The 22,840-nt window shown below is 37.8% G+C and overlaps 5 protein-coding genes across 7 annotated transcripts; all 5 read right to left on the minus strand.

Annotated features, from left to right (window-relative positions):
• Positions 1–520: 520 nt before the first annotated feature.
• LOC132194761 (glutathione S-transferase 1) lies at positions 521–2,523 on the minus strand. Of its 2 annotated transcripts, none has more exons than XM_059616248.1 (6): positions 2,378–2,523; positions 1,774–1,920; positions 1,656–1,714; positions 1,459–1,600; positions 1,285–1,402; positions 521–959 (listed from the first exon to the last, which is right to left on the minus strand). In XM_059616248.1, exons 2-6 carry the CDS (start codon positions 1,912–1,914, stop codon positions 754–756), a joined length of 666 nt encoding a protein of 221 aa, XP_059472231.1. In that variant the 5' UTR covers positions 1,915–1,920; positions 2,378–2,523; the 3' UTR covers positions 521–753. The 2 variants fall into 2 exon arrangements, with proteins under 2 accessions (XP_059472231.1, XP_059472232.1); XM_059616249.1 differs by having other exon boundaries at positions 2,390–2,522.
• Positions 2,524–2,632: 109 nt separating this feature from the next.
• LOC132194760 (maltase-glucoamylase-like) lies at positions 2,633–8,091 on the minus strand. Its single transcript, XM_059616245.1, has 20 exons — positions 8,024–8,091; positions 7,900–7,966; positions 7,606–7,811; positions 7,399–7,551; positions 7,235–7,343; positions 6,937–7,178; positions 6,721–6,881; positions 6,286–6,460; positions 6,014–6,110; positions 5,677–5,918; positions 5,380–5,616; positions 5,109–5,225; positions 4,953–5,058; positions 4,572–4,710; positions 4,321–4,454; positions 4,124–4,267; positions 3,680–3,839; positions 3,483–3,624; positions 3,131–3,394; positions 2,633–2,910 (listed from the first exon to the last, which is right to left on the minus strand). Exons 2-20 carry the CDS (start codon positions 7,955–7,957, stop codon positions 2,686–2,688), a joined length of 3,111 nt encoding a protein of 1,036 aa, XP_059472228.1. The 5' UTR covers positions 7,958–7,966; positions 8,024–8,091; the 3' UTR covers positions 2,633–2,685.
• A 3,300-nt stretch (positions 8,092–11,391) lies between these two features.
• LOC132194621 (uncharacterized) lies at positions 11,392–13,210 on the minus strand. 2 transcript variants are annotated; one of them, XM_059616021.1, is made up of 3 exons: positions 13,155–13,210; positions 12,845–13,091; positions 11,392–12,646 (listed from the first exon to the last, which is right to left on the minus strand). In XM_059616021.1, exons 2-3 carry the CDS (start codon positions 13,087–13,089, stop codon positions 11,485–11,487), a joined length of 1,407 nt encoding a protein of 468 aa, XP_059472004.1. In that variant the 5' UTR covers positions 13,090–13,091; positions 13,155–13,210; the 3' UTR covers positions 11,392–11,484. The 2 variants fall into 2 exon arrangements, with proteins under 2 accessions (XP_059472004.1, XP_059472003.1); XM_059616020.1 differs by having other exon boundaries at positions 11,392–13,091.
• Positions 13,211–13,747: 537 nt separating this feature from the next.
• On the minus strand, positions 13,748–16,204 carry LOC132194732 (uncharacterized). Its single transcript, XM_059616195.1, has 8 exons — positions 16,141–16,204; positions 15,880–16,075; positions 15,413–15,614; positions 15,102–15,292; positions 14,811–15,041; positions 14,242–14,513; positions 14,108–14,184; positions 13,748–13,950 (listed from the first exon to the last, which is right to left on the minus strand). The coding sequence occupies exons 1-8, from the start codon at positions 16,141–16,143 to the stop codon at positions 13,842–13,844; spliced, it is 1,281 nt and encodes a 426-aa protein (XP_059472178.1). The 5' UTR covers positions 16,144–16,204; the 3' UTR covers positions 13,748–13,841.
• A 1,943-nt stretch (positions 16,205–18,147) lies between these two features.
• Positions 18,148–22,798, minus strand: LOC132194576 (coiled-coil domain-containing protein 6). The gene is made up of 7 exons (XM_059615927.1): positions 22,349–22,798; positions 22,140–22,289; positions 21,177–21,409; positions 20,692–20,849; positions 20,347–20,637; positions 20,064–20,194; positions 18,148–20,006 (listed from the first exon to the last, which is right to left on the minus strand). Exons 1-7 carry the CDS (start codon positions 22,565–22,567, stop codon positions 19,887–19,889), a joined length of 1,302 nt encoding a protein of 433 aa, XP_059471910.1. The 5' UTR covers positions 22,568–22,798; the 3' UTR covers positions 18,148–19,886.
• Between the last annotated feature and the right edge of the window lie 42 nt (positions 22,799–22,840).

A 22,840-nucleotide genomic window follows, 5' to 3' on the forward strand; every position in this document is an offset into this window, starting at 1 on the left:
CTCAAATTTAGAGCAGCCCTACCTTCGAGTGTAAATATATATAAAGATGAAGTTGGGCGCGCGCGCGCGCACACATCCTCGAGGGTTAATCCACGCGTAGTGTGCACGCATTATAAATTTAGACCATTAATTGGAAAGATCGGCGCGCAGGATTCCCTATTCACGCATTCCACCTGTCTTTCGCTTCTCCATAATATGAAAATTATGCAAGAAGTTATTTCTAAAACCTATTTTTTCTTCTGACAAAAATAAAAATATTGACAAGAAACATCAAACACTGAGAAACTTTACGGCATGATCTTAATCAGAATCTGGAGCTCTGCGAAATAATCTTCTCGATCTTTACTTTTTTTTTGTTCCTTCATCTAAAAATGTTCAAAGAGATTTTTCATTCTTGATATTAATCGTCAGCAAAACTATTTACACTACCATTAATCCTTCAGAAAAAAAAGGAAATTTCAATGTTTACAATACTTAACATATCTGTTAGAAAATTATAATAATTAATTAATGCGATGAATTGGCTTCAATAATACAAAATTTTATTTAAAAATACTGAGCTTTTATATATCCATAATGGACATTTTCTTGTTAATTTAGTTGAATATTTTCTTTTCAAGTTCATTGGAGCACCCCGAAAAATGACATTCTAAAACAGTTCTTCCTCCGAGAAGTTCATGCACATCCGAAAATAGCTCGCGCGCTTCGCTCATTGTATGCATGTAAATCCGTCAGCATTGCGGCGTTATTTACTTAAGCAGCGGACAAGTTGGGCGGGTTGAGATAAAAGTGGTGCAGCTCGTCCATCGCCACCTTCGAGATTGCCCACAGTTCAGGTTGCTCGGACTTGAAGTTGGCGTACCACGCAGCGACCGTGGGATAGGGCGAAAGGTCAAAGTCAATCGCCTCCAGGCAGAAAATGCCGGTGACCAGACTCAAATCGGCGATGGTCAAATTATCTGCAATTTAATGTACAGAAGATTAATTAATTTTATGTTGAAATCAGTTTTACACAAAAAATAATTATTAAATTTAATACATAAAAAAAAAAACGTATTTAGATTATAATTAAATGTAAAGAGGAGGATTCAACAATTTTTACAAATAAATCTAATAAAAAATAATAATAATAATTAATTATATAAAAAAAACTATTTTTTAATATTTTTTATTTAAATTTATATAATAATTATTAATCAATTAATTAAATAAATTTTCTTTATATTATAAACAACATTTAAAAAATATAAAATTTTAATTCATAAAAATTAATTTAATTTGTACCTCCTGCAGCATATTTGGTGCTTTGGCGCTTTTGGTACGTTTCAAAGACAGACAGAGCATTTTCCGCCTTCTTCTTGTGCTCCTCGGTTCGCGGATATCCAACAAACACGGGACCAAACTGAAATTTTGGCATTCAACAAAGTATTCTTCTTTGAATTTATTTTTACAACCAACCGTGTATTCGATGACAAATTTGTAGAGCGTGGAGATGTTGAAGACAAGCCTGTGGTTAACCAAAGCTCGTTTCTGCGGGTCCTTTGGGTACAGTTGGTTGTCAGGCGCGTACTTGTCGCAAATGTACTGCATCATCGCCACACTAAACATTTTAATGCAATTAAAAAATAATTTACAAATTATTATTTAAAATAAACCTTTCACTGAGATAAAATCCGTCATCGTCAAGCACCGGAACCTCCTTTTGGGGATTTTTCTAAAAATTCAATTTCATTTTAATACTTTTTTCCAAAAACATATTTCTTTCTATTGCACCTTTGCGTATTCGTCGGTGCGGTGTTCTCCCTTCATGAAGTCGACGTTAACGACCTCATGGGGCACGTTGAGGGTCACCAAGGCCATCTTGACGGCCATGCTGGGAGGACTGTCGGACACCGAGTACAACTTGAGTGGCATTTTGGCCTGAAAAGAAAGAGTTTCCGTTTCAGTCACTGATTTCGTCGCGCTCAATTATGTAAAATATAAATGCACTGTGGGAATCAAGACGTAGATAAAGAACAAGTAGTCGGCGCCTGGAGAGACCAGTTTATGAGGAGGCCACGGTACGCGCGCTGGATATTCCCACACGCCCGTGTTTTTTTATTGAGAGATAATTTTCAATACTCAAGCTGGCAGTAAAAAGGGGCAGATAAAGAAGCAACAAATTGTTCGCCAAAAGCAAAAACTGAAAAAATTAATTAATTCCTTATTCCATATAAGTTTCTGTTTCAATTTTGAATAATTACTCTTTATTTAATTTGATCCATTGATATATAAATTCAAATTTTAATTCTACGAGCAAGTGAACAATAGATTCAAAAGAATTTTGAGCTTTCTAAATTTAAAATAAGAGAGATGCGCCCATTTAAATGATACTCACTTATTTTGTTACCTGTGGATTGGAGAGCGCGTTCGACTGCTAGGTGGCAACGCCAAAGGTGAAAGAACAACTTTCAAGCCGGCTTTAACGAAGCCCCTAAAATATTTACTTTCAAGGTTACGCAACCGCTATCGAGCTGCTAGGCCACCTGCTGAAAACGGACTGTACTAAAACGCGACGAGTAACCCTTTAACTCCAATGCAAAGAGCGCCAGAATTGCTTCTCACACGCACTTTTGTTCAAAAATTAAATTTTTAATCAAAATACATTTATTTTTAACCTCAAATTTTACAGTTTTTGGTGGAATTTCAGTAAGTAAAGGTTATTGAAAAGGGCAGTCCCATTGGAATAGCTGCACCGGTAAGGATGACTTTGTCGTATGTTGGGTCGTAGGCGATTGAAGCATCGATACTGATGTCGCCGGTGACACCAGTGGGCACTTGGCCGTTGTTGCCCAAAACCTCGATTTTGTCCAGCAGAAGCCCTTGCAGGGCTGCAGGATACGCGTGGTCCACGGTTTGAGTCAATGTGTCCTTAAAATTTATTTTTCAATCACCCTCTTTTCCATTTTGACTTTCATGAAAAATTGAAAACCGAGCAAACGTCATTGCAAAGAAAAATAAAAGACAGCTGGTCGCCTTTTGAGATCACTTGCCCTATAATTGTTTCATTTTTTTTACTTTGCAACAAGCTTCGTCCAATTAAAAATTTTTTACTCTATTTTCTTTTTATATAATAAGTAATTTCTCAAACCTGGGCGAAATTTAAGGTGCTGTAGTGGTAGGTGCCGCCGGCCACGGTGTCGATGGACTCGCCGTCGTCCCAGAAAAGGTCGCCGACGGCGTTGCGGGTTGCGTCCAGGGCCACAATCAGACCGAACGCGTTTTGTCTGCTGAAGACCGTGTTGTTTGCCGGCTCCTGGGTGGGCAAAATGCGACCACTCCTCACATGCAAGGGGATGAAATCGTAGGGCGCGTCAAGCAGCATGTACTGGCCGATTGAAGTAATTTTTTCACCCTGAAAAAAAGATTTCAAATTTATCAATTATTCGAATTTAAAATTATTTACATTGCATTTTACTACTTGATTTGAATTTTATTTTTACCGTGTAATAGTCGAACCAATTTCCAGCAGGGAAGTACGCGGTCACTGTGAGCGCGCCGATATCAAGAGCCGGACTGACCAAAAGCGAGTCGCGCCACAAGAACTGCCGGTCAATGTTCCACGTTTCTTGGTCACTCGTGAATCTAATACATTTTATTTCACAAATTCTTTCCTTTTCTGCAATTTTTTTTAACTCACTCCCAAGCTAAAGATCTGATCACGGTTCCGTCGATGCCCTGATTGGCTCGGTAGAACGAGGTGTAGAAAAAGGGCAGAAGGGTGTACCTGATGTTCATGGCTTTCCTTGTAGACTCGCCAACAGTTGCCGGCCACGTGCACGGGTCCTGATCAAGCGTGCCTGATAATTTAAATTACTTTATTAAAATAAATTAAAATTAGAATCAGTTCATTTAAATTCCCCAGGTTGGAAAATTTGTGAATTCAGGTTTGGCAAATTCGGAAGTGAAAATCGGAAATCGGGAAACTTTAAAATTTGCAATTTTGCATATGAGACTCGCAAATTATTATTTTAATTTTTTGCATTTCCAAATCTGAAAGATTTGGCATGGCAAGTTACTTTTAATATAAAGTATTTATTTTTAATTCTTCCTAATTTGCATTGGAGAACTTCTGCACATTTACCTATGGTGTTGTGATTTCTGGAAAATGGATAAAATGCTCCAAGCTCTTGCCATCTCTCGCACAAACGCTCTTCCGAGTCGCCAAAGAAGCCACAGATATCGGCACCAACGTACGGCAGACCAAAAATGTTAAAGTCCAGCAAACCTTGAATTAAACTTGTTGTTTGAATGAAACTTATCTCGATTTCGCCCCTTTACCAACAACTGAATACTGCATATGATCCCAGTAGCCGTAATTGTCTCCGGTCCAGTGACCGCCGAGAATTCCGCTGCCCACGAAACTGGAGCGAGTGAAAACCAACCCTCTCCTGTTGGTTGCCGACTGGAGAGCACTGCGAGTATTTAAGCATTAAAAATATATAATTTTTTTATAAATAAATTGATTTTCCGTTGAAACTAACACATTTTTTTGTTTAGTTTATTTCAATTAATTTCAACTTTTGTCTCACCGTGAGGTGGGAATGGTTTCTGAATAGCCGTATAAGTTGTGTACATCGTAATGCCTGAAAATTCCATTGTCGCCTTGCGTGGTTGTCAAGCAAATCGTTTTGTCATTCAGCCTGTCGGTGGGGCCAAGTCGACCAGCCTCTTTAAATTAAAAAAAAAATGATAATTAATTTTCATTCAATTTGATTCAATTATTATGATGGAGGTGAAGAACTTGGGCTTATTCCTTGTTTTAAGAAATTGTTTTATAAAAAAAAAAAAAATAAAAAATTTGTATTTTAATAAAAACAATTTCTTTCAACGCCCGCCCGAGTTCTTCACTTGCATGATCATCTCGTGAAGTTTCAAACAAATTCAATAATTAGTTTAATTAAAAATTATACTTGGAACGTAAGGAGGGTCATCATATATGCTCGCGGGGCAGGAAAGCGTGTAATCGCCCTCGGGGTCAGGAATGTTTGTGTTGAAATTAGAAGGTTCGTTCATATCCTGAAATTTAGATTTCACATCAACATTCTTTCTAATTTTAAATTTCATACAATCCAGAGGCCATCAAATCTGAGTACTTGGTAAAAACGCGTAATTTCGTCGATCCACCAGTTCAGTGTGCCGGTGCGGAAGAAATCGGGGAAAGCTACCGGCTCTGGCGGCCACACCTGCACACATTTTTATTATTAAAAAATGGTATTATTTTTGTTAATTAGAAAATATTAATTATTAATCATTAGGACGATCCAAAAGTCTCCATTCGAAATGTACTTTCTTTTAAATTATTTGTTCTTTTGGATCGTTTTTTATTTTTAAATTTACATTTCCAAAAAGAATGTTTCCTTCCGCCGTGGTAATGTAAGCGTCCGCCCTGAGACCCCTTTCGTATGTGTCATAGCCTGCGCGGTTTCCAGGAATGGCAGGGTCGATGATCGGCACGTAACGCATGCCAAGAGCCCTCTGCTCATCCACATATTCGGGGAGGCCAACAAAATTGACCGGGTCGATTGTGAAGTCCGCTTGTTGGTCCATTGTGTCAATATCTCCGTAAAAAACGTCCTAAATTAAATTTGAATAAGGAAATTTTACTGCAGAGAAACATTATTTAAAAAATATTACAATTGGAATGTTGCAGCTTTTGGTCCTAGCGATGGCGTCTTTCATGTTTTGCAAATTGTTGTAGCCGTAACGAGAGAGTTGGAAGCCGAATGACCAGTACGGCGGCAGGAAGGACCGTCCGACAAGAGAAGTGTACTGCCGCGTGACGTCCTCGGGTTTTGGGCCAGTCATCACGTACAAATCGAGAACTCCTCCAATTGTCCTGAAAACGACGGCAGGAGCGCCCGACTGCAGAATGTACTCTGAAATCGCCAATGTGCAGGTAAATTATTATTAATCGTTTCAAGTTGAATTTTTCATTCATTTTGCAATTGTTATAAATCAATTTTTTGTATACCCTGCGCATTGCTGTTGTAAAGCAGCACCCCGTGCGCATTTCCGTCGGCTTCAATGACCGAGTAATAAGGGTGAGTTCCATACAAACTAGTTTTGGCCTGAAATTATCATTTGCATATTATTAAATTCAAAGTGGTGCCGATGCCATAATATGACATAATGATTAATTTTGCTCTTATCAAATTTAATTCTGTTAAACCTTTATATAATGTTAAGAGCTTTTAGCAAACATGGGAAATTTTGTGTGATAAGATTGATAAGAAAAATTATTACAAAAGGATTTGGTGGCTCGTCTCTCGCCCAGAGTGGCCAAGTCGAGTCGTCCAACTCGCGGCGGAACGTTGGATGATAACTTTCGCCCAATCCATAAACGTTTCGCGAGGGCAGCCTGATAGCCAAACTCAACAATTGGTCCTCGAAAGTGATTCCAGATATGGAGGTGTCGAATCTGTTAGATAAGAGGATTAAATTTACCATCAAAACACTTCTGAAATGAAAATATTTATAATTTCATTAATTTTTTTATACTACAACGAAATTTAAATAATTCAATATAAAAATTTTGAAAAATTTTAAAATTAAATTTGTAATTTTAATAAATTAATTTAATTTAGTTTTTAATTTTAATTTTTGAAGTGCCTGTTCACAATCATCAATTATTAATTATTAATAATATTTAGAAAAGGAAAAAATGGATTAATTAATTACATGACTGTCCCAGTAGATTTTCTAACTATCCGTAAGAAAAATACCGAGCCTTCCTGCTCAGGGTAAATGACATCGAATTCATTTGTTGAGATGGCCCTCTCAGGTGGGGCATTGTTGATGTTAATTGGCACTTCGTATCTTTGATTAACCGGATCGTAGAACTATTAAATTTTTTAATTAAAAAAGAATTTTATGACAGCAAAATCTAATTATTACTCTGATTCGGACTGAATTTTCTGTCAAAATGGTTATGTCAACGGCGATGTTGTCCACAGCCATTCCATATAAAGCAGATCCGAATTTCCTCAGAGGAATGGTAATGGAAGCGGACGTGTTTGTTGCGGCACCGGCCACAACGTAGCCGTAGCTTGTAAAATCAGGCATCCAGCAATTGCTGCCGTCCCAAGTGCACGGCGAGAAACAAGCACTTTGCGGGATCGAGTAGTCCGGGTTGCGTTCTAAAAGTGATTATCAAAATGTACTGCAGTAATTAAGTTTTTTTATTTAAATTTACGGTTGTATGACACGGCGCATTCAATCTGGTCCCCGGCTCTGTCGTTCCTCGAGAGGGTCAAGTGGGTGGTTTGGTCAAGGGGAATATTGAGCTCCAGTAATTCGAGCATCTTTTTAATTAATTCAATTTAAATTTTAACAATAGAAACTTTTCTAGTATCTCACTTTTAAATCTCTGTGATAGTGGATGTGGCCGCGTCTAAGAAGCTCCCCATTCAACCTAACGAATCGAGGCACATTTTCTCCAGGGTAGTTGTAAATTTGTACCCGGTTCAAAATTCCGGTTGAACTCACTTTTGGCGAAATACTAATATCGGTCTGAAAATATATTTTATATTCTCTTATCATCATATTATAAAGTATCAATTTTACCGTTGTCGTCGAGAGCTGGAAAATTTCATCACTGCCTGCTGAAAATTCGTTTTCGTCCAAGACAGCCACGTAGATCATCGAATTAGGTCTATTTGAGCCCCTCGGCTCCTCATAGCTCTTTAAACCAGAAAATCCACGGACAACAGTGCAAGTCTCTGCACCAGAAAATCCCAGCGATTCACAGGTCTTCGCATTTTTGATAGACACTATTTAAAAAGAAATATAATAGAAGTGTCTTTTTGCAAAATATGCTCTCAAAATATTGATCAATTCAAAATAATTATATCAAATCACCTGACGATGCGCTTGCATGTGATGCAAGTAAACCAAATATTAAGAAAAATAAGCCCATCGTTTCTGCCTAAAATAGTAATTTTTTTATTTTTTATTGTAAAATTATAATCACAAAGCTGCTTACCTGCTCTACAAACAGTCAGATACAGAGTGCGGACGTGTAAATCTCAAATGCCTCGAACTTGATGAACCTGGGATCAAATTATCAGCAGCCGCACGATAACCTTCTTTCATATTATCAAAACTGATGTGGATATAACGTAATGATTATTAATTTTTTTCATACAGTTTTTTCCAGCCGTTCATTAATGGTGTTTAGTATACACAAAATTCCAGTGGAAAAATTAAAAATTGATTAATTTGGATAAGTATATTATTGTTTGGTACATATTTTAAATAATGACACATGGGAACGAATGCTGTGAGTTTATGCTAAATTTGTAGCTGTATCCCCCTTATTTGCTCTGTGTGATAAAAACTGAAAAACCACGTCGTTGGTATAATGAATATGTTAATTTTTCATTTTATTATTGATTTTTATTTAAAAACTTCAACGCCACAATTGGACAAATTAATAATAATAATCAAGACTTGTCTCATTTGTCTCTCATCAATTTTTTATTAAACTTTGCGTCCCATACAATAAACTTCTGCGCAGCGTGGACTTTTAACTCCCAAAATTATATTTAAAGCTGTAAATGATCTAAAAAATGCACTTGTACAGACAACTTTGCAAATACGATCCATATTATATAAGAAAAACTCAATCAAATCTTGTCAAACTCCTTGAGTATGGGAAAAGACCTTAATTTTACAACTTGCCTATTAGACGTTGAATGTTAGTCCCTAAAAATATAGTTATTTTGCGTCAAAAAATCCACGAAACCCAAAATTTTTTATTTCAAAATGTAGGTTTAAGTAAATTTATACCTTGAAAATATAGCGTACCGCTTTATTTCTGGTTCATTAACGTAGACGAATTTATTAAGAATTTCATTTTTCTTCGCAGCGTGGAATTTTAACTCCCAAAATTACATTTTAAGCTTTTAATGATCTAAAATATGCATTTGTAAAGACAACTTTGCAAATAACATCCGTATTATATAAGAAAAACTCAATCAAATCTTGTCAAACTCCATGAGTATGGGAAAAGACCTTAATTTTACAACATGCCTATTAGACGTTGAATGTTAGTCCCTCAAAATATAGTTATTTTGCGTCAAAAAATCCACGAAAGCCAAAATTTTTTATTTCAAAATGTAGGTTTAAGTAAATTTATACCTTGAAAATATAGCGTACTGCTTTATTTCTGGTTCATTAACGTAGACGAATTTATTAAGAATTTCATTTTTCTTCGCAGCGTGGAATTTTAACTCCCAAAATTACATTTTAAGCTTATAATGATCTAAAATATGCATTTGTAAAGACAACATTGCAAATGAGATCCGTATTATATAAGAAAAACTCAATCAAATCCTTTCAAACTCCATGAGTATGGGAAAAGACCTTAATTTTACAACATGCCTATTAGACGTTGAATGTTAGTCCCTCAAAATATAGTTATTTTGCGACAAAAAATCCACGAAAGCCAAAATTTTTTATTTCAAAATGTAGGTTTAAGTAAATTTATACCTTGAAAATATAGCGTACTGCTTTATTTCTGGTTCATTAACGTAGACGAATTTATTAAGAATTTCATTTTTCTTCGCAGAGTGGAATTTTAACTCCCAAAATTACATTTTAAGCTTTTAATGATCTAAAATATGCATTTGTAAAGACAACTTTGCAAATAACATCATTATTATATAAGAAAAACTCAATCAAATCTTGTCAAACTCCATGAGTATGGGAAAAGACCTTAATTTTACAACATGCCTATTAGACGTTGAATGTTAGTCCCTCAAAATATAGTTATTTTGCGTCAAAAAATCCACGAAAGCCAAAATTTTTTATTTCAAAATGTAGGTTTAAGTAAATATATACCTTGAAAATATAGCGTACTGCTTTATTTCTGGTTCATTAACGTAGACGAATTTATTAAGAATTTCATTTTTCTTCGCAGCGTGGAATTTTAACTCCCAAAATTACATTTTAAGCTTATAATGATCTAAAATATGCATTTGTAAAGACAACATTGCAAATGAGATCCGTATTATATAAGAAAAACTCAATCAAATCCTTTCAAACTCCATGAGTATGGGAAAAGACCTTAATTTTACAACATGCCTATTAGACGTTGAATGTTAGTCCCTCAAAATATAGTTATTTTGCGTCAAAAAATCCACGAAAGCCAAAATTTTTTTTTCAAAATGTAGGTTTAAGTAAATTTATACCTTGAAAATATAGCTTACTGCATTATTTCTGATTCATTAACGTAGACGAATTTATTAAGAATTTCATTTTTCTTCGCAGCGTGGAATTTTAACTCCCAAAATTACATTTTAAGCTTATAATGATCTAAAATATGCATTTGTAAAGACAACTTTGCAAATAACATCATTATTATATAAGAAAAACTTAATCAAATCCTTTCAAACTCCATGAGTATGGGAAAAGACCTTTATTTTACAACATGCCTATTAGACGTTGAATGTTAGTCCCTCAAAATATAGTTATTTTGCGACAAAAAATCCACGAAAGCCAAAATTTTTTATTTCAAAATGTAGGTTTAAGTAAATTTATACCTTGAAAATATAGCGTACTGCTTTATTTCTGGTTCATTAACGTAGACGAATTTATTAAGAATTTCATTTTTCTTCGCAGAGTGGAATTTTAACTCCCAAAATTACATTTTAAGCTTTTAATGATCTAAAATATGCATTTGTAAAGACAACTGTGCAAATAACATCATTATTATATAAGAAAAACTCAATCAAATCTTGTCAAACTCCATGAGTATGGGAAAAGACCTTAATTTTACAACATGCCTATTAGACGTTGAATGTTAGTCCCTCAAAATATAGTTATTTTGCGTCAAAAAATCCACGAAAGCCAAAATTTTTTATTTCAAAATGTAGGTTTAAGTAAATATATACCTTGAAAATATAGCGTACTGCTTTATTTCTGGTTCATTAACGTAGACGAATTTATTAAGAATTTCATTTTTCTTCGCAGCGTGGAATTTTAACTCCCAAAATTACATTTTAAGCTTATAATGATCTAAAATATGCATTTGTAAAGACAACATTGCAAATGAGATCCGTATTATATAAGAAAAACTCAATCAAATCCTTTCAAACTCCATGAGTATGGGAAAAGACCTTAATTTTACAACATGCCTATTAGACGTTGCTGTTAGTCCCTCAAAATATAGATTTGCGTCAAAAAATCCAATATTTTCCATGGTGTAAATTTTTCAAATTTTCTTTGTTGACTTTAACGCAAGGATAATTAATATTAAATTTAATGCATGAAATTATAGCAATATAAATTAATATAGAGCTAAGTTAATTCTGTTGTAAAATAATATGTTAAGAAGTAAGAAATCCAAAGTTCACACTGCAAGACTTTTTATTTTTATTACGCTCATTTTTAAAAAAAACAGATATGATACCTTCAGTATAATTATGTGTTTAATTGTATTCATTAGTAAACGGGACGAAGGATAGGCCTCACAGCGAATCCAGGATTGGGACGAGGGATAGCTTGTTCAGGCTCCAGTGGTTTGGCTTGAGGAAGAGAAGGCACTTGTCCAGGCATAACGGCAAAGCCTGAGCAAGGGACAACGACCTCAGGGACAATTTCAGGGATCAAGGGCCTGGTTTCGGGGCGGCCAACAAGTCCAGGAAGGAGCTCAGGGGTAGCAGCTGGTGGCAATAGAGGCTTGGTCTGAGGGCGAGAAATCACTCCAGGGATGGTTTCGGGAGTGAATGCTGGTGGCTCGAGGGGCCTGGTCTCGGGGCGCCCAACGAATCCTGGCAGAAGCTCTGGGTTGAAAGCAGGGGGAAGCAGAGGCCTGGTCTCAGGGCGAGAAATCACTCCAGGGATGGTTTCGGGAGTGAATGCTGGTGGCTCGAGGGGCCTGGTCTCGGGGCGCCCAACGAATCCTGGCAGAAGCTCTGGGTTGAAAGCAGGGGGCAGCAGAGGCCTGGTCTCAGGGCGAGAAATCACTCCAGGGATGGTTTCGGGAGTAAATGTTGGTGGCTCGAGGGGCCTGGTCTCGGGGCGCCCAACGAATCCTGGCAGAAGCTCTGGGTTGAAAGCAGGGGGCAGCAGAGGCCTGGTCTCAGGGCGAGAAATCACTCCAGGGATGGTTTCGGGAGTGAATGTTGGTGGCTCGAGGGGCCTGGTCTCGGGGCGCCCAACGAATCCTGGCAGAAGCTCTGGGTTGAAAGCAGGGGGAAGCAGAGGCCTGGTCTCAGGGCGAGAAATCACTCCAGGGATGGTTTCGGGAGTGAATGCTGGTGGCTCGAGGGGCCTGGTCTCGGGACGTCCAACGAATCCTGGCAGAAGCTCTGGGTTGAAAGCAGGGGGCAGCAGAGGCCTGGTCTCAGGGCGAGAAATCACTCCAGGGATGGTTTCGGGAGTGAATGCTGGTGGCTCGAGGGGCCTGGTCTCGGGACGTCCAACGAATCCTGGCAGAAGCTCTGGGTTGAAAGCAGGGGGCAGCAGAGGCCTGGTCTCAGGGCGAGAAATCACTCCAGGGATGGTTTCGGGAGTGAATGCTGGTGGCTCGAGGGGCCTGGTCTCGGGACGTCCAACGAATCCTGGTAGAAGCTCTGGGTTGAAAGCAGGGGGCAGCAGAGGCCTGGTCTCAGGGCGAGAAATCACTCCAGGGATGGTTTCGGGAGTGAATGCTGGTGGCTCGAGGGGCCTGGTCTGGGGACGTCCAACGAATCCGGGAAGGAGCTCAGGAGCCGCAACAGGGGGCAACAGAGGCTTGGTCTGAGGGCGAGAAATCACTCCAGGGATGGTTTCAGGAGTGAATGCTGGTGGCTCGAGGGGCCTGGTCTCAGGGCGAGAAATTTCACTAGGGAGAACATCAGGGTATACAATAATGCAGGGGGCCGGGGCGACTTGTCCAGGAGCTGGAGCCCTTGATTCGTATTCAGGTTCTGCTGGCTTCAGAGAGGGAACATTAATAAAGCCCGGGAGCGTCTGACCAGGAACGAGAGGCCTGGCCTGAGGTGCAGCTTGGCCATTGATGACCAGAGCTGCCAGTAGCACTGTGGTGGCCACGTAACGTTGCATTTCTAAATGAAAAATTATGTCAATATATTACCAATGGAAGAATTGAATCAAGCGTTTCTTCTTACCTTAGTCCGTTTGTCTGCAGTGAAGATGTGGTGCCTTCTCCAGAAAATGGACCGCTTTTTATACTGAAGCGCCCCACATTTTGTACATCGATATTTTTGAATTGCCGTCATAAATTTTTGTTTTATGTTCAATTTTGATAGTCGCTAAAAATTATTATTGCCGGTCTAACTCTTTATATGCAATAAAAACATAAATTTTACACCTCCTTAATCGCCGCCACTCACCATCTGTGTGGATTAAGTCAATTGCAAGGTGCAATTAATTGCAGATATTTGTTTACTATACAGTGCTATAATTTAAAGAAATTAAGCGATGCTGGTGACAATGCAATATAATTCTGATCCCACAATTAAAAATTATTTCATCAAAAAGGTTCACTCTGCGGTAGCGTGCAAAAGATAATTTGTATCAATACACCTTAAAAATGTAGCAATGAAAAAGTAAGCAATAATTCTAAACTTCATTATTTCCAAGGGATTAATTCGACAATTGAGCAATTACCGTGTAATATACATCCGAAGAAATTAAATTTCTTATTATTTATTATTGGATAAAGATAAAAAAACTAAGATTATTTCATTCGAATAAATTATGTAAATATTTATTTCGTAAAAAGGTTCATGAAGATGACACATGATTGAGGATTACAAAGCGCTTTGTCTTGCTTTTCACGCGCTGACGAGTATCTAGTCGAGTGAGATGACCTGGGCCAGACGTGGCGTGTGAGGTGAAAGGCGACTCCTCAGGTGCACAATGTCAAAGTTGTTGACCAGCGATTCGCCCTCTCCTGAATGCCTGCGTGCGAATTGAAAATGTTTTGTGCTTTTTTTTCGTTTCTCTAAAATTAACTATCCTAATAGTAGTGGTTCGATGCTGAATGCGTTTATTTATTTCTTACGCGGTACAAAACTTGAGCCTTGTCGTTTCCTTAAACTTAAATTTTATCTTTTACCAGCGTCTTGAGGCGAAATTTGAAGCAGCATAGTTTTGATTGACGTCGTCCTGCCTCACTCGCGAATCTGGTAAATCCTGAAATTATTTCAATTTAATACGTTGGATATTTATTTTTCTTATGTTTTTTAATACCTCAACTCTGTATTGCTCTCTAATCACAGCAGTCGTGTAGTCCTTGAGGTTGTTCACAGCACTTTGCTCTTGCGGGCTGAGAGGAGCGAAAGGGTGCTGATCAAATACTTGTGTGGTTGCAGCTGCAAATACAGGCTCGGGCACAGTAATTATGAAGGGACTTTTTCGCTTCTGTTGCTTTCCATTTGAAAAGTCGTAGTCTCCCTGATCTTCACCGCTGAAGAAATCAACAGCATCTGCTGACGGCGCGCGCTCGTATTCTTCGGCCGAATCTAAAATTTTAAAAAGAGAACAATCAATTTAATATTTTTTATTAATTATATTTATATTTAATAAATTTAATTAATTATGTTTCAAGGGGAAACTAAATGTGTAATTCTGAAACGGGGCGACAACAATAAATGTTTAAATTGAATTAAATTTTAAAAATTATCATATAATTTGATTAAAAAACGTTGTATTTAAATTGAAAACTAATATTTCAAGAATTGAAGTTTCTTCCTCAGTTTCGGAATTTTATCCTAATAAAAATTATATTTTAAATCATTTAATCATTAAAAAAAAATTACTTTTGAAAAACTTTCCCTCCAAACCAGTTGGTTTTTTTAAGATGGGGCTCCAAGCGATTTTCACGGACTTTTCCTTATCACCGCTGTTCTCCTTGCCTGTATTCTCTCCGTGATTCTTCACTTTGACTGCACTCTCGCTCAGCCGTTTTGAACCGTAATATTCCGAATACGCTCCTTCCAAAACTTCGTCCGGCAAGGTGTAGGCACGTCCAGACCGAGCTTCAGCGTAACCTATTTTATTAAAAAATCCCCTAAAAATAAAATTAAATTTTCAGATAATTAAAACTCTACGTGTTTGCGTGGTCGAGGCGGCGGCGACTGGAGTCGGTTTGCCGTCGTTTGTGTTCAGAACCCTGTAGCCAATGTCAGGGCCGGCCTCGTACTGGACAAAGTGCATTTTTCCGTCCGTGTCCAGATACTTGTACTCGCCCTGCACCCTGCCAAACACGTCCTTGTTCTCCGAGCGACTCTGGTGGGGCGAACTGAGACAAATAAATTTCAAGTGAGGAAAGAAGCTATGCAGCCGGCAGATCGTGCGAGCGTGCACGGTTGCCTAAGTCGGACTTCGCAGGCGGCTGACTAATGAAGCGTGAGAGACGCACCTCAGTTTGAAGTTGTACGACCCGTCGCCGTTGAGTTTCGAGCTCAGGTAGCCCCTGGTGCCCTCATAGGTGCCGAAGGCGGCTCCAGGTCTGCTCTGTTTGTAGTAAGAGGCCTCGTTGGCGGGGTTGGGGTCGGGGGTGTCGTTTTGCACAACAAAACCGGTGTCTTTGCCCGCCGTGTAATCAACGGTTCTCTGAATACCTGAATTGTAATTCAAAAAAATTAATCTAAATCAATTTTTTTCTTTTCAGAAGTGCAAAAATAAACGGAGATCAATCAAAAATTTTTATCGAAAATACTTTTATTTGTGGAACAAATTGTTTCAATTGTTTTATATTATTTTGTTTACAAAAATCAAGGTAAAAACTCGTCTTCCACTTTTCGTCTACTGAAATTTTTTCCAATTCTTCCCTTTCTTAATTTTTTCCTCATTTTTGTATGAAATGAAAAAGTTGAAAAAACTTGCCCATATCATCCGTGTAAAAGTATCTGCCTCTCACATCTCCATTGATGTCCGATGCCACTCTTTGTCCATGCGTCGGAGCTTGGAAGTTGAAGTCGTAGATTTTCCTCGGGTCAGGTCCCGTGTTACCGTCGGCATCTGGGACCTGCGCCAGGGTTGTCGATAAACCCAGACACACGGCGCAAAAAAACACTAAAAACTGACGAACGCACATTTTTTTTTTTTAGCAAATTTCAACCACTCGAAAGGAATAACAAATTTTACCATATTGCACAAATTCACGAACAAACACTTGAAGAAGGAATTTTCTCTGTCAGGATTTATCCACTTTTTGAGTGGTGCTGAGGAGGGATCCGCAGCTTTTATAGTAAGACGCAGGGTGGGAGATAAAATAAATGAATGCTTTGCGGATGTGTGATTTGAAATACAATCGCGAAGCAAAAGAGCACCCGCGAACGACCTCCCAGCAAACTAGCAGTGCGTTCATCTCACCGCCGAAACCGCAGACTTTACGCGCGCGCACCGCTAATTTATTCTCGCAATTTAATTTCTGGTGGGTTTATCATTGAACTTGGAAAAATACACTCACACACACAACACGAGCCGACTGAAGGTTTATAATTGCGCGTTTTGCTTAATTAATCAGAGACAGGTATTCTCCGGTACTCCTTAAATACTCTTTTCCTCGTTTTAATGTCTTCTTCCTATTACTCTTATCGTTTCGGCTAAATATTTAACTGATTTTTTTTTTAGTTTTGGAATTTGTTGAATATTCACATTTTTATCAAGACAAAGTCTGATTATTTATTAGGAAATTCTAAAAATAATTAAAGCAAATTGCCATTTTCAATTATTGTTAGAATTAGATGCACAACGTGGAGTCTCTTCCCAGATCAAAATTTTATCAAAATTTTTAATAAATCATCTAATATTTTCATCTGTTTTCACCCAAAAACTTTAAAATAAATTTGATATATTAAGCAACAAGTTCTATTATTCGCAAATTATGCCCAAGAGAATTGATACGGCCATTTTTCTAAAAGAAAACCTTTTCCTGGGAATAGTAAGTTAAAAGGCTTTTCTGCCAATTTTAGTACAATAATATTTTTGGTTTAGCCTAAAATTAATTCTTCAACTAAGTTTCAAGCTGCTTCAAATAAATTCCATTTTAAAAGATTTTACCAAAAAAAATCTAATTTAATAATTTGGTATAGATCTATGCATTCTTTTTCATTGTTGCCGGCGCCGTCCCCACAAGAAATTTTGAAAATTGAGGTCTATAATTGGTAATAAAAAAGTTGCATGGATAAATATGAACCATTATAAGAATAGAGTTTGTTCCATTGACCTAAAAAGTATATATTCTATACGTTCATTTAATAAAAAATTTCAAACGAAAATTGTGTAATTTTTTTGTTAATTATAATGCACTCCGACACAATGATTGTTTCAAACTTTTGCATAATCTGCAGAGAGTGACGCAAACAATTCAATCCATATCAGCAGCATTTGATGCATTTTCACGAGCAAGCGCGTTTGGAGGAAATGCTGCTTGCGCGGCGGCCGCATACATATTCAATTAGCAGGAAACAATTAGATGTGTTATTCCCTGTCTCGGTGCACCTTGAGCCACTTGCGGCCAAACAATGCCCTGACCATCTCTAATGCCATAAATTTGCTCTGCGCTCAGGCCCCAAGGTGACTCTCTTTGACTGCGATGAATAAAGATGCGCTTTTTCAGCAAAATTTGAGCCGTTTCCGGCTGATAGCTGGAAGATTCGACAATGACTTATTCACATAAAAAAATCAACATAAGCTATTTTTGATGAACATAATGAGTGGGTGTTGTTTAAATGTTTGATTTTCTTTGATTGCTCAACTTTCTAATGCAAAAAAAAAGAGATTCAGATCTTTTCTTTACTTTATTGAAGGTCGAACTTGACTATGGCCAAACTCGTCAGTTTTAAAATAGCTAATTATTTTTGAGGTAAACAAACATAACAATACAATAGTATTCGATTGTATTTTCAATTTTTATTTTTAGTAAAAATTCCGACTTTTTAATTTCATCATTCAAAATTTTAAAACTTCTGCAAATGGGAAAAATAAAATTTGTATGTAATATCTGGCCAATCTCAGCGCGGACCTTTCTCAAATATTTACCGTTTTATTTTGTGCTGCTGTTTATCTTCAATTTACTTTTTTGAGCAGGTCAGAATGAGAATCAATATTGGTTTCTTTTTTAGTTTTGGGAAAAATTATTTGAATAAATTTAGGGTTGGTATTGATTTTTATTTCTTTCTTGACATACATTAGTAGTAGATACATCATTCAGTAGTAAAAAATAGAATTCAACTGAATGTTGACATGCAAGAAATTAAATCAAACGCAACAAATTGTGCTAGGTGCGCACAAACATTAAAGTACATTCTTCTTCAATCATTAAAAACTAAAAATCGGAGTCAACTGCCATATTCATTAAGGAGCTAGTGCGCGTTTTAATTTTTAACGAAAACTGAGATTACCCCTAGAGTGAAAAAAAGTAACAAAACTTAAGGAAATACTTCTTCTTGTCGGTGATGCTACAGCGAAACGAATGATTAGACAGAGATGATGACAAATCTGCATCTGGTTAATTAATTTTGCCTACATTTAAGGCTCGTAACAGTTTTGAGGAAGGGCAAGTGTATGTACTGCGTCAAAAATCAACCAGTTCGAGTTACTATTAGACAAAAGAAAATAATTATGTGGTTATATCCATACGAAGAAAGCCGTGAAGCAACAACCTATTACAACTGGTGGTATTCCCGAATCCCAATTAAGTCTTACTTATCTGAAAATATTTATGTACTGCTACAGTGTAAGCGCCTTTTTACAATATTCAAGCTCTTTCGACAGATCAATATGTTTTGGCATTTCCTTGACAAATCAACATCTTTAAAACCATCTAACTGGACTTGGCTTCTCACAAAAATTCGCCAGCACATTCAACAAAAATGGATTACACATTATTGTATTGCAGTAAGATGCACACACCCATTTTCAATAGAAGTTGTTTTCGTCCTCCTGATTTTCTGCTAAGACACGGATCTACATAGTAAAATACACAAGTCCCGCAAACGAAGGCAGGGAAAGCACCATAAATGTGAATTTTCAATTTTACACATAGTATTATAGCCAAGGTGGATTTTCCAATGTGTTTGAATTGTTGTCAACGTGTACGTAATACTTTAGGCATCAGAATACAAGATATTATCCGGAGTCTGCAGAGCCGGTGGAATAAACTTTTCACTAGTTATTTTTGATATCAACCTACTCGGCGAGTGGAAGGGAAACAGACCCTATATTTGAAGCAGGATTGTAGCCTAATATATAATATTTTTATGTGCCTCTAATTACTTAGTTAATATTTTGTGGAGAAAACTACTCTTTGCGGCAGAGCATTGTCGATTTTCCCCACCTGGAGTTTATCTTTGTGTCGAGCACAGATATAAATAGGTGCCCTTGTCGAATCACAGTGACTGAACCACTAATTTAAACGTCTGATCTAACAGCAAGATTAATTAATCAAGTTTAACAAAATGGAATGGACGCTCCTTGCGAGAAGTCTTAGAGACAAATTAATCTTATTTACACACAGGAGGCACCGCGCATCGAGTAATAAGATTCGTTAATATTATTATTGTGTATTCATTCGATTGGGACACCAAAATACCTCATCAACAAGTTTGTGATTTTCATTTAGATCTAGTAAAAATAATCTTAAAGCATATAATATAGTGCTCCGATTCACTCGAATCCTATCACCGGTCGAAACGGGCCTTTTGAACAGGCCAGACCATCTTGCTTTTTTTGTTTTCCAAAAATTGAGGGCAGAAATTATATAAATTGTGCGAACACTTGATTGAGATTAGAAGAAAGGACACACAATCAAGCAGCAGATTTTTTTTCTCTTTCTCGCAATAAGACTAGCAAGGCCAAGTAAAGGAAGCGTACAATTGGTCTGCTGTTTAACTCCTCGAGATGTCCATAGGAGAGTGCGGAGAAGTGACAGATAAGGTCGGAGCTGCAGACCCAGGGCTTGCTGGAGGCACAGCTGGCTTCACGAACCTTTCCCTCGGAACACGTGGCTGCAGAGAAGGAGAAAATCAATCAGCAAAATTAAATTACTAAATAACAATAACTACATTGAGCTGATTCCCTGGTGTTCCTGAACTGGGGTGATGTGGTGGTGAGGACGAGAGATTTGTGTTAGGTGGAAAGGGTGACTGCTGACCACATGCAAAGCAACGGCCGGTGTTGCTCAAACCACCAATACCTGCAAAAAACGCATTCAAATTTTTATTTTGAAATATTTGTCATAAAAGATTTTAAAAAAAAATAAAAATAAAAAAGATAAAAAAAAACTTATATAAAAAGAATAAAGAAACCTATGTTTAATTTCGCTTTGTTTATTCATCTTTTATTTACCTGGACTGAGAGGGCGAGATGAGCTGGGCGAAGGATAAGGGACTGGGCTGGAAACTCTGCGGGGCCGGACACCTGGAGGTGCTGCAGCCTGATTGCCACCAGCCACCCCGACGATTATGGCCTCATTGTAATGGCGTTCCTCCTCCATTTCCAAACTCGACTCGGATTCGGACAGGTGGCGGCAAAGCGCCTCCCGTCTGTCCATCTCCAGCTGCAGCTTGCGTTGCAGACGCAGATTCTCCTCACGAATGTTTCGCTCCTCCGTGGCATAACGCTGCATTTTTTCAGTATCTGTGAATAAATTTTTTCAAACAAAGTGTTAACTGAGATTTCGGTAATCCCTACGTTCTTGTTGGTGGATGGAGAGAAGATTTTTTAATCGAACCACTTCAGATCTCAGAGTTTGAATGTGCGAACTCAGGTTAGCAGCTGTGTCCCCGTTGTTTATGTCCCTCGGTGAGGTAGGGTCTGACACGGGCTGATCCAGCTTAATTTGAAGTGTTCTAAACAAATAATTTTGATTAAATTTCAATAGTTAAAAAAAAAATAAAAAATATACGTTTTTTTAATTTTATTATAATTATTATTTCCGCTCAAATTTAGACAAAAATTGAAGTATGGATTTTCAACTAGCAAACGTCTTACATCAATGATTCATTAATGCCATTTAAAAATTTTCTGCTTTTAATTTTAAATTTAAGTTCAATTACTATGATTGATTTTTTTTATTAGTTTTAAATTAAAGTAATTTTTGCATTAATTTTACAATAATAATTTTCCTTATGATTTTAATAAAGTGAACATTTAGTAATTTTCAATTATAGACAAACCTTTTTTCGGCTTCCAGTTTGTCCATCCTTTTCCACAGGCGATTGACAAGAGCTTCTTGCTCTTGTTCCAGGGTGTTCTCCAACTCAACTTTTTCTCTGCGCAGCTGCTCCAGGTTGGACTGCTTGGCTAAGGTTTCGGCCTCAAGCTTTTCAATCTTTCTCATCAGCTTGTTGACCAAGCACTCCTGCTCCTGTTCCAAAGTTTGTTCCAGGCGGCACTTCTCCTGGCGTAGCTGCAAATTGACGAAAAATTACGTCAACTTTGTTCTCGACAGAAAGCTTTTTTTCATATTTCACAGCCGCGTTCGAATTGATCATTTGCAATTCAAAGGCGGCAGAATTGAATATGGAATGTTTATGCAAATGACGGGCACCACTTTTAAGAGCAATGTGCGAGGTCAATTATATATACTTCTCGGCATGTGAACTCAGTCAATTCAAAAGTTCTATTCAGGGAAAAAACTAGACCTTTTAAAGTGTTTTGCCACTTTTAAACAATCATCTAAATATAAATTTTTGTAATTGTTTATTTTATTTTAGATATAATAGAACATTGAACTTTTACTGTAGTTTTCGAATTAACTTAATCTGGGATATTGAGAATAATTTAAATTTATCCAGAATTGATATATTGAAAGTTTTACTACTAAAAAAGACAATTTAGGGCCGTCGTCCGCGTAATTCTGATATAAAAATTGGCATATATTTTATTTCTTTAATCATGGCTCTTATCAATTAAAGTTGGGCTAATTAATGCATGTTTATATTCCGCAAAATTTAAAGCGAGAAATTATAAAGAGCAATCATGAATCGTATTTTTTAAAAGGGGTCACGACACATGACTATTCAACAGATTTCTAATGCCATTATTTAATTTAGGCTGCACTTATTATTCTTTTTTGACCATCATAAGGCCCACTTTCCACTTTGGAGGACCAGACAGAAAACTGATCTAAAACAAACCTGGTTGAGCTTGCGAGACAGGTCGTTGGTGAGGCACTCCTCCTCCTGCTCGTAGTGATGCGCAAGGGTCTCCTTTTCCTTTTTCAACGCCTGGATTTTCTTCAGCAGGGTGTTGCTGATGTACTCCTCTTCCTGCTCAGCCCGCGCTTGCTAGAAATCACGAACGAAAATAATTGACAAAAAAAATCATCGGAAAAGAGCCAACTCACGATAATGACGGAGGCCTGTCTCAAATTCCGGTTCTCCTCCTGCAGGGCCTTGACCCTCAACTTGTACGTCTCGAGCTCTACCTTGAGGACCCTGTTCTGCTGCTGCAGCGACTCGATCCGCTTGTGCAGCTGCTCACGGGTCACGGGCGACGGGGGCATCATGATCGGCCCGCCGCCGTCGATGGAACTCGAGTCGCTCTCGCTGGCACTGTCTGCCATGCCTTCTACAATGCGTTCGCTCGCCACGGTGAAGTTTTGTGCTCCGAATTCGCGTGAAGACAATTCGATCGGCTCACAATTTGCGTGTCTGCGTCCCGCTTCGACCACCTGCCGACTCGTTCGACCAACCTGCCACGAAATTCGGCGAATTCAGGCTGAAAAGTTCACCACTCGCCTAGCGACAAAAAGAGAAGCGACTGCGTACATGCATTTTCAGCTGTGACTGCTGAGGAATTTTTCAAGGAGATTTTCTTTCGGTCCTTCGCGACCACG

The sequence above is a fragment of the Neocloeon triangulifer genome, unplaced genomic scaffold (assembly GCF_031216515.1).
Source record: "Neocloeon triangulifer isolate White Clay Creek 2 clone unplaced genomic scaffold, ASM3121651v1 ptg000008l, whole genome shotgun sequence".
Classification (NCBI taxonomy): domain Eukaryota; kingdom Metazoa; phylum Arthropoda; class Insecta; order Ephemeroptera; family Baetidae; genus Neocloeon; species Neocloeon triangulifer.

Bases quoted from the DNA above. Each gene is read 5' to 3' on its own strand.
- LOC132194576 (XM_059615927.1), bottom strand. From the start codon at position 22,567: ATGGCAGACAGTGCCAGCGAGAGCGACTCGAGTTCCATCGACGGCGGC. The intron at 20,638-20,691 runs GTAGGGATTACC...ATTTATTCACAG, and splicing joins CTCCATCCACCAACAAGAAC to ATACTGAAAAAATGCAGCGT. The intron at 20,007-20,063 runs GTAGTTATTGTT...CCTTCTCTGCAG, and splicing joins CACCAGGGAATCAGCTCAAT to CCACGTGTTCCGAGGGAAAG.
- LOC132194621 (XM_059616020.1), bottom strand. From the start codon at position 13,089: ATGCAACGTTACGTGGCCACCACAGTGCTACTGGCAGCTCTGGTCATC.
- LOC132194732 (XM_059616195.1), bottom strand. The intron at 14,514-14,810 runs GTAATTTTTTTT...TTAAAATTTTAG, and splicing joins GGAGGGAAAGTTTTTCAAAA to ATTCGGCCGAAGAATACGAG. The intron at 13,951-14,107 runs GTAAAAGATAAA...ATTCGCACGCAG, and splicing joins AATTTCGCCTCAAGACGCTG to GCATTCAGGAGAGGGCGAAT.
- LOC132194760 (XM_059616245.1), bottom strand. From the start codon at position 7,957: ATGGGCTTATTTTTCTTAATATTTGGTTTACTTGCATCACATGCAAGC. The intron at 7,812-7,899 runs GTGATTTGATAT...CTTTTTAAATAG, and splicing joins ACATGCAAGCGCATCGTCAG to TGTCTATCAAAAATGCGAAG. The intron at 5,059-5,108 runs GTATGAAATTTA...TCTAAATTTCAG, and splicing joins GATTTGATGGCCTCTGGATT to GATATGAACGAACCTTCTAA.
- LOC132194761 (XM_059616248.1), bottom strand. From the start codon at position 1,914: ATGCCACTCAAGTTGTACTCGGTGTCCGACAGTCCTCCCAGCATGGCC. The intron at 1,403-1,458 runs GTTGGTTGTAAA...CCAAAATTTCAG, and splicing joins AATTTGTCATCGAATACACG to TTTGGTCCCGTGTTTGTTGG. The intron at 960-1,284 runs GTACAAATTAAA...ATTAAATTGCAG, and splicing joins CACCAAATATGCTGCAGGAG to ATAATTTGACCATCGCCGAT.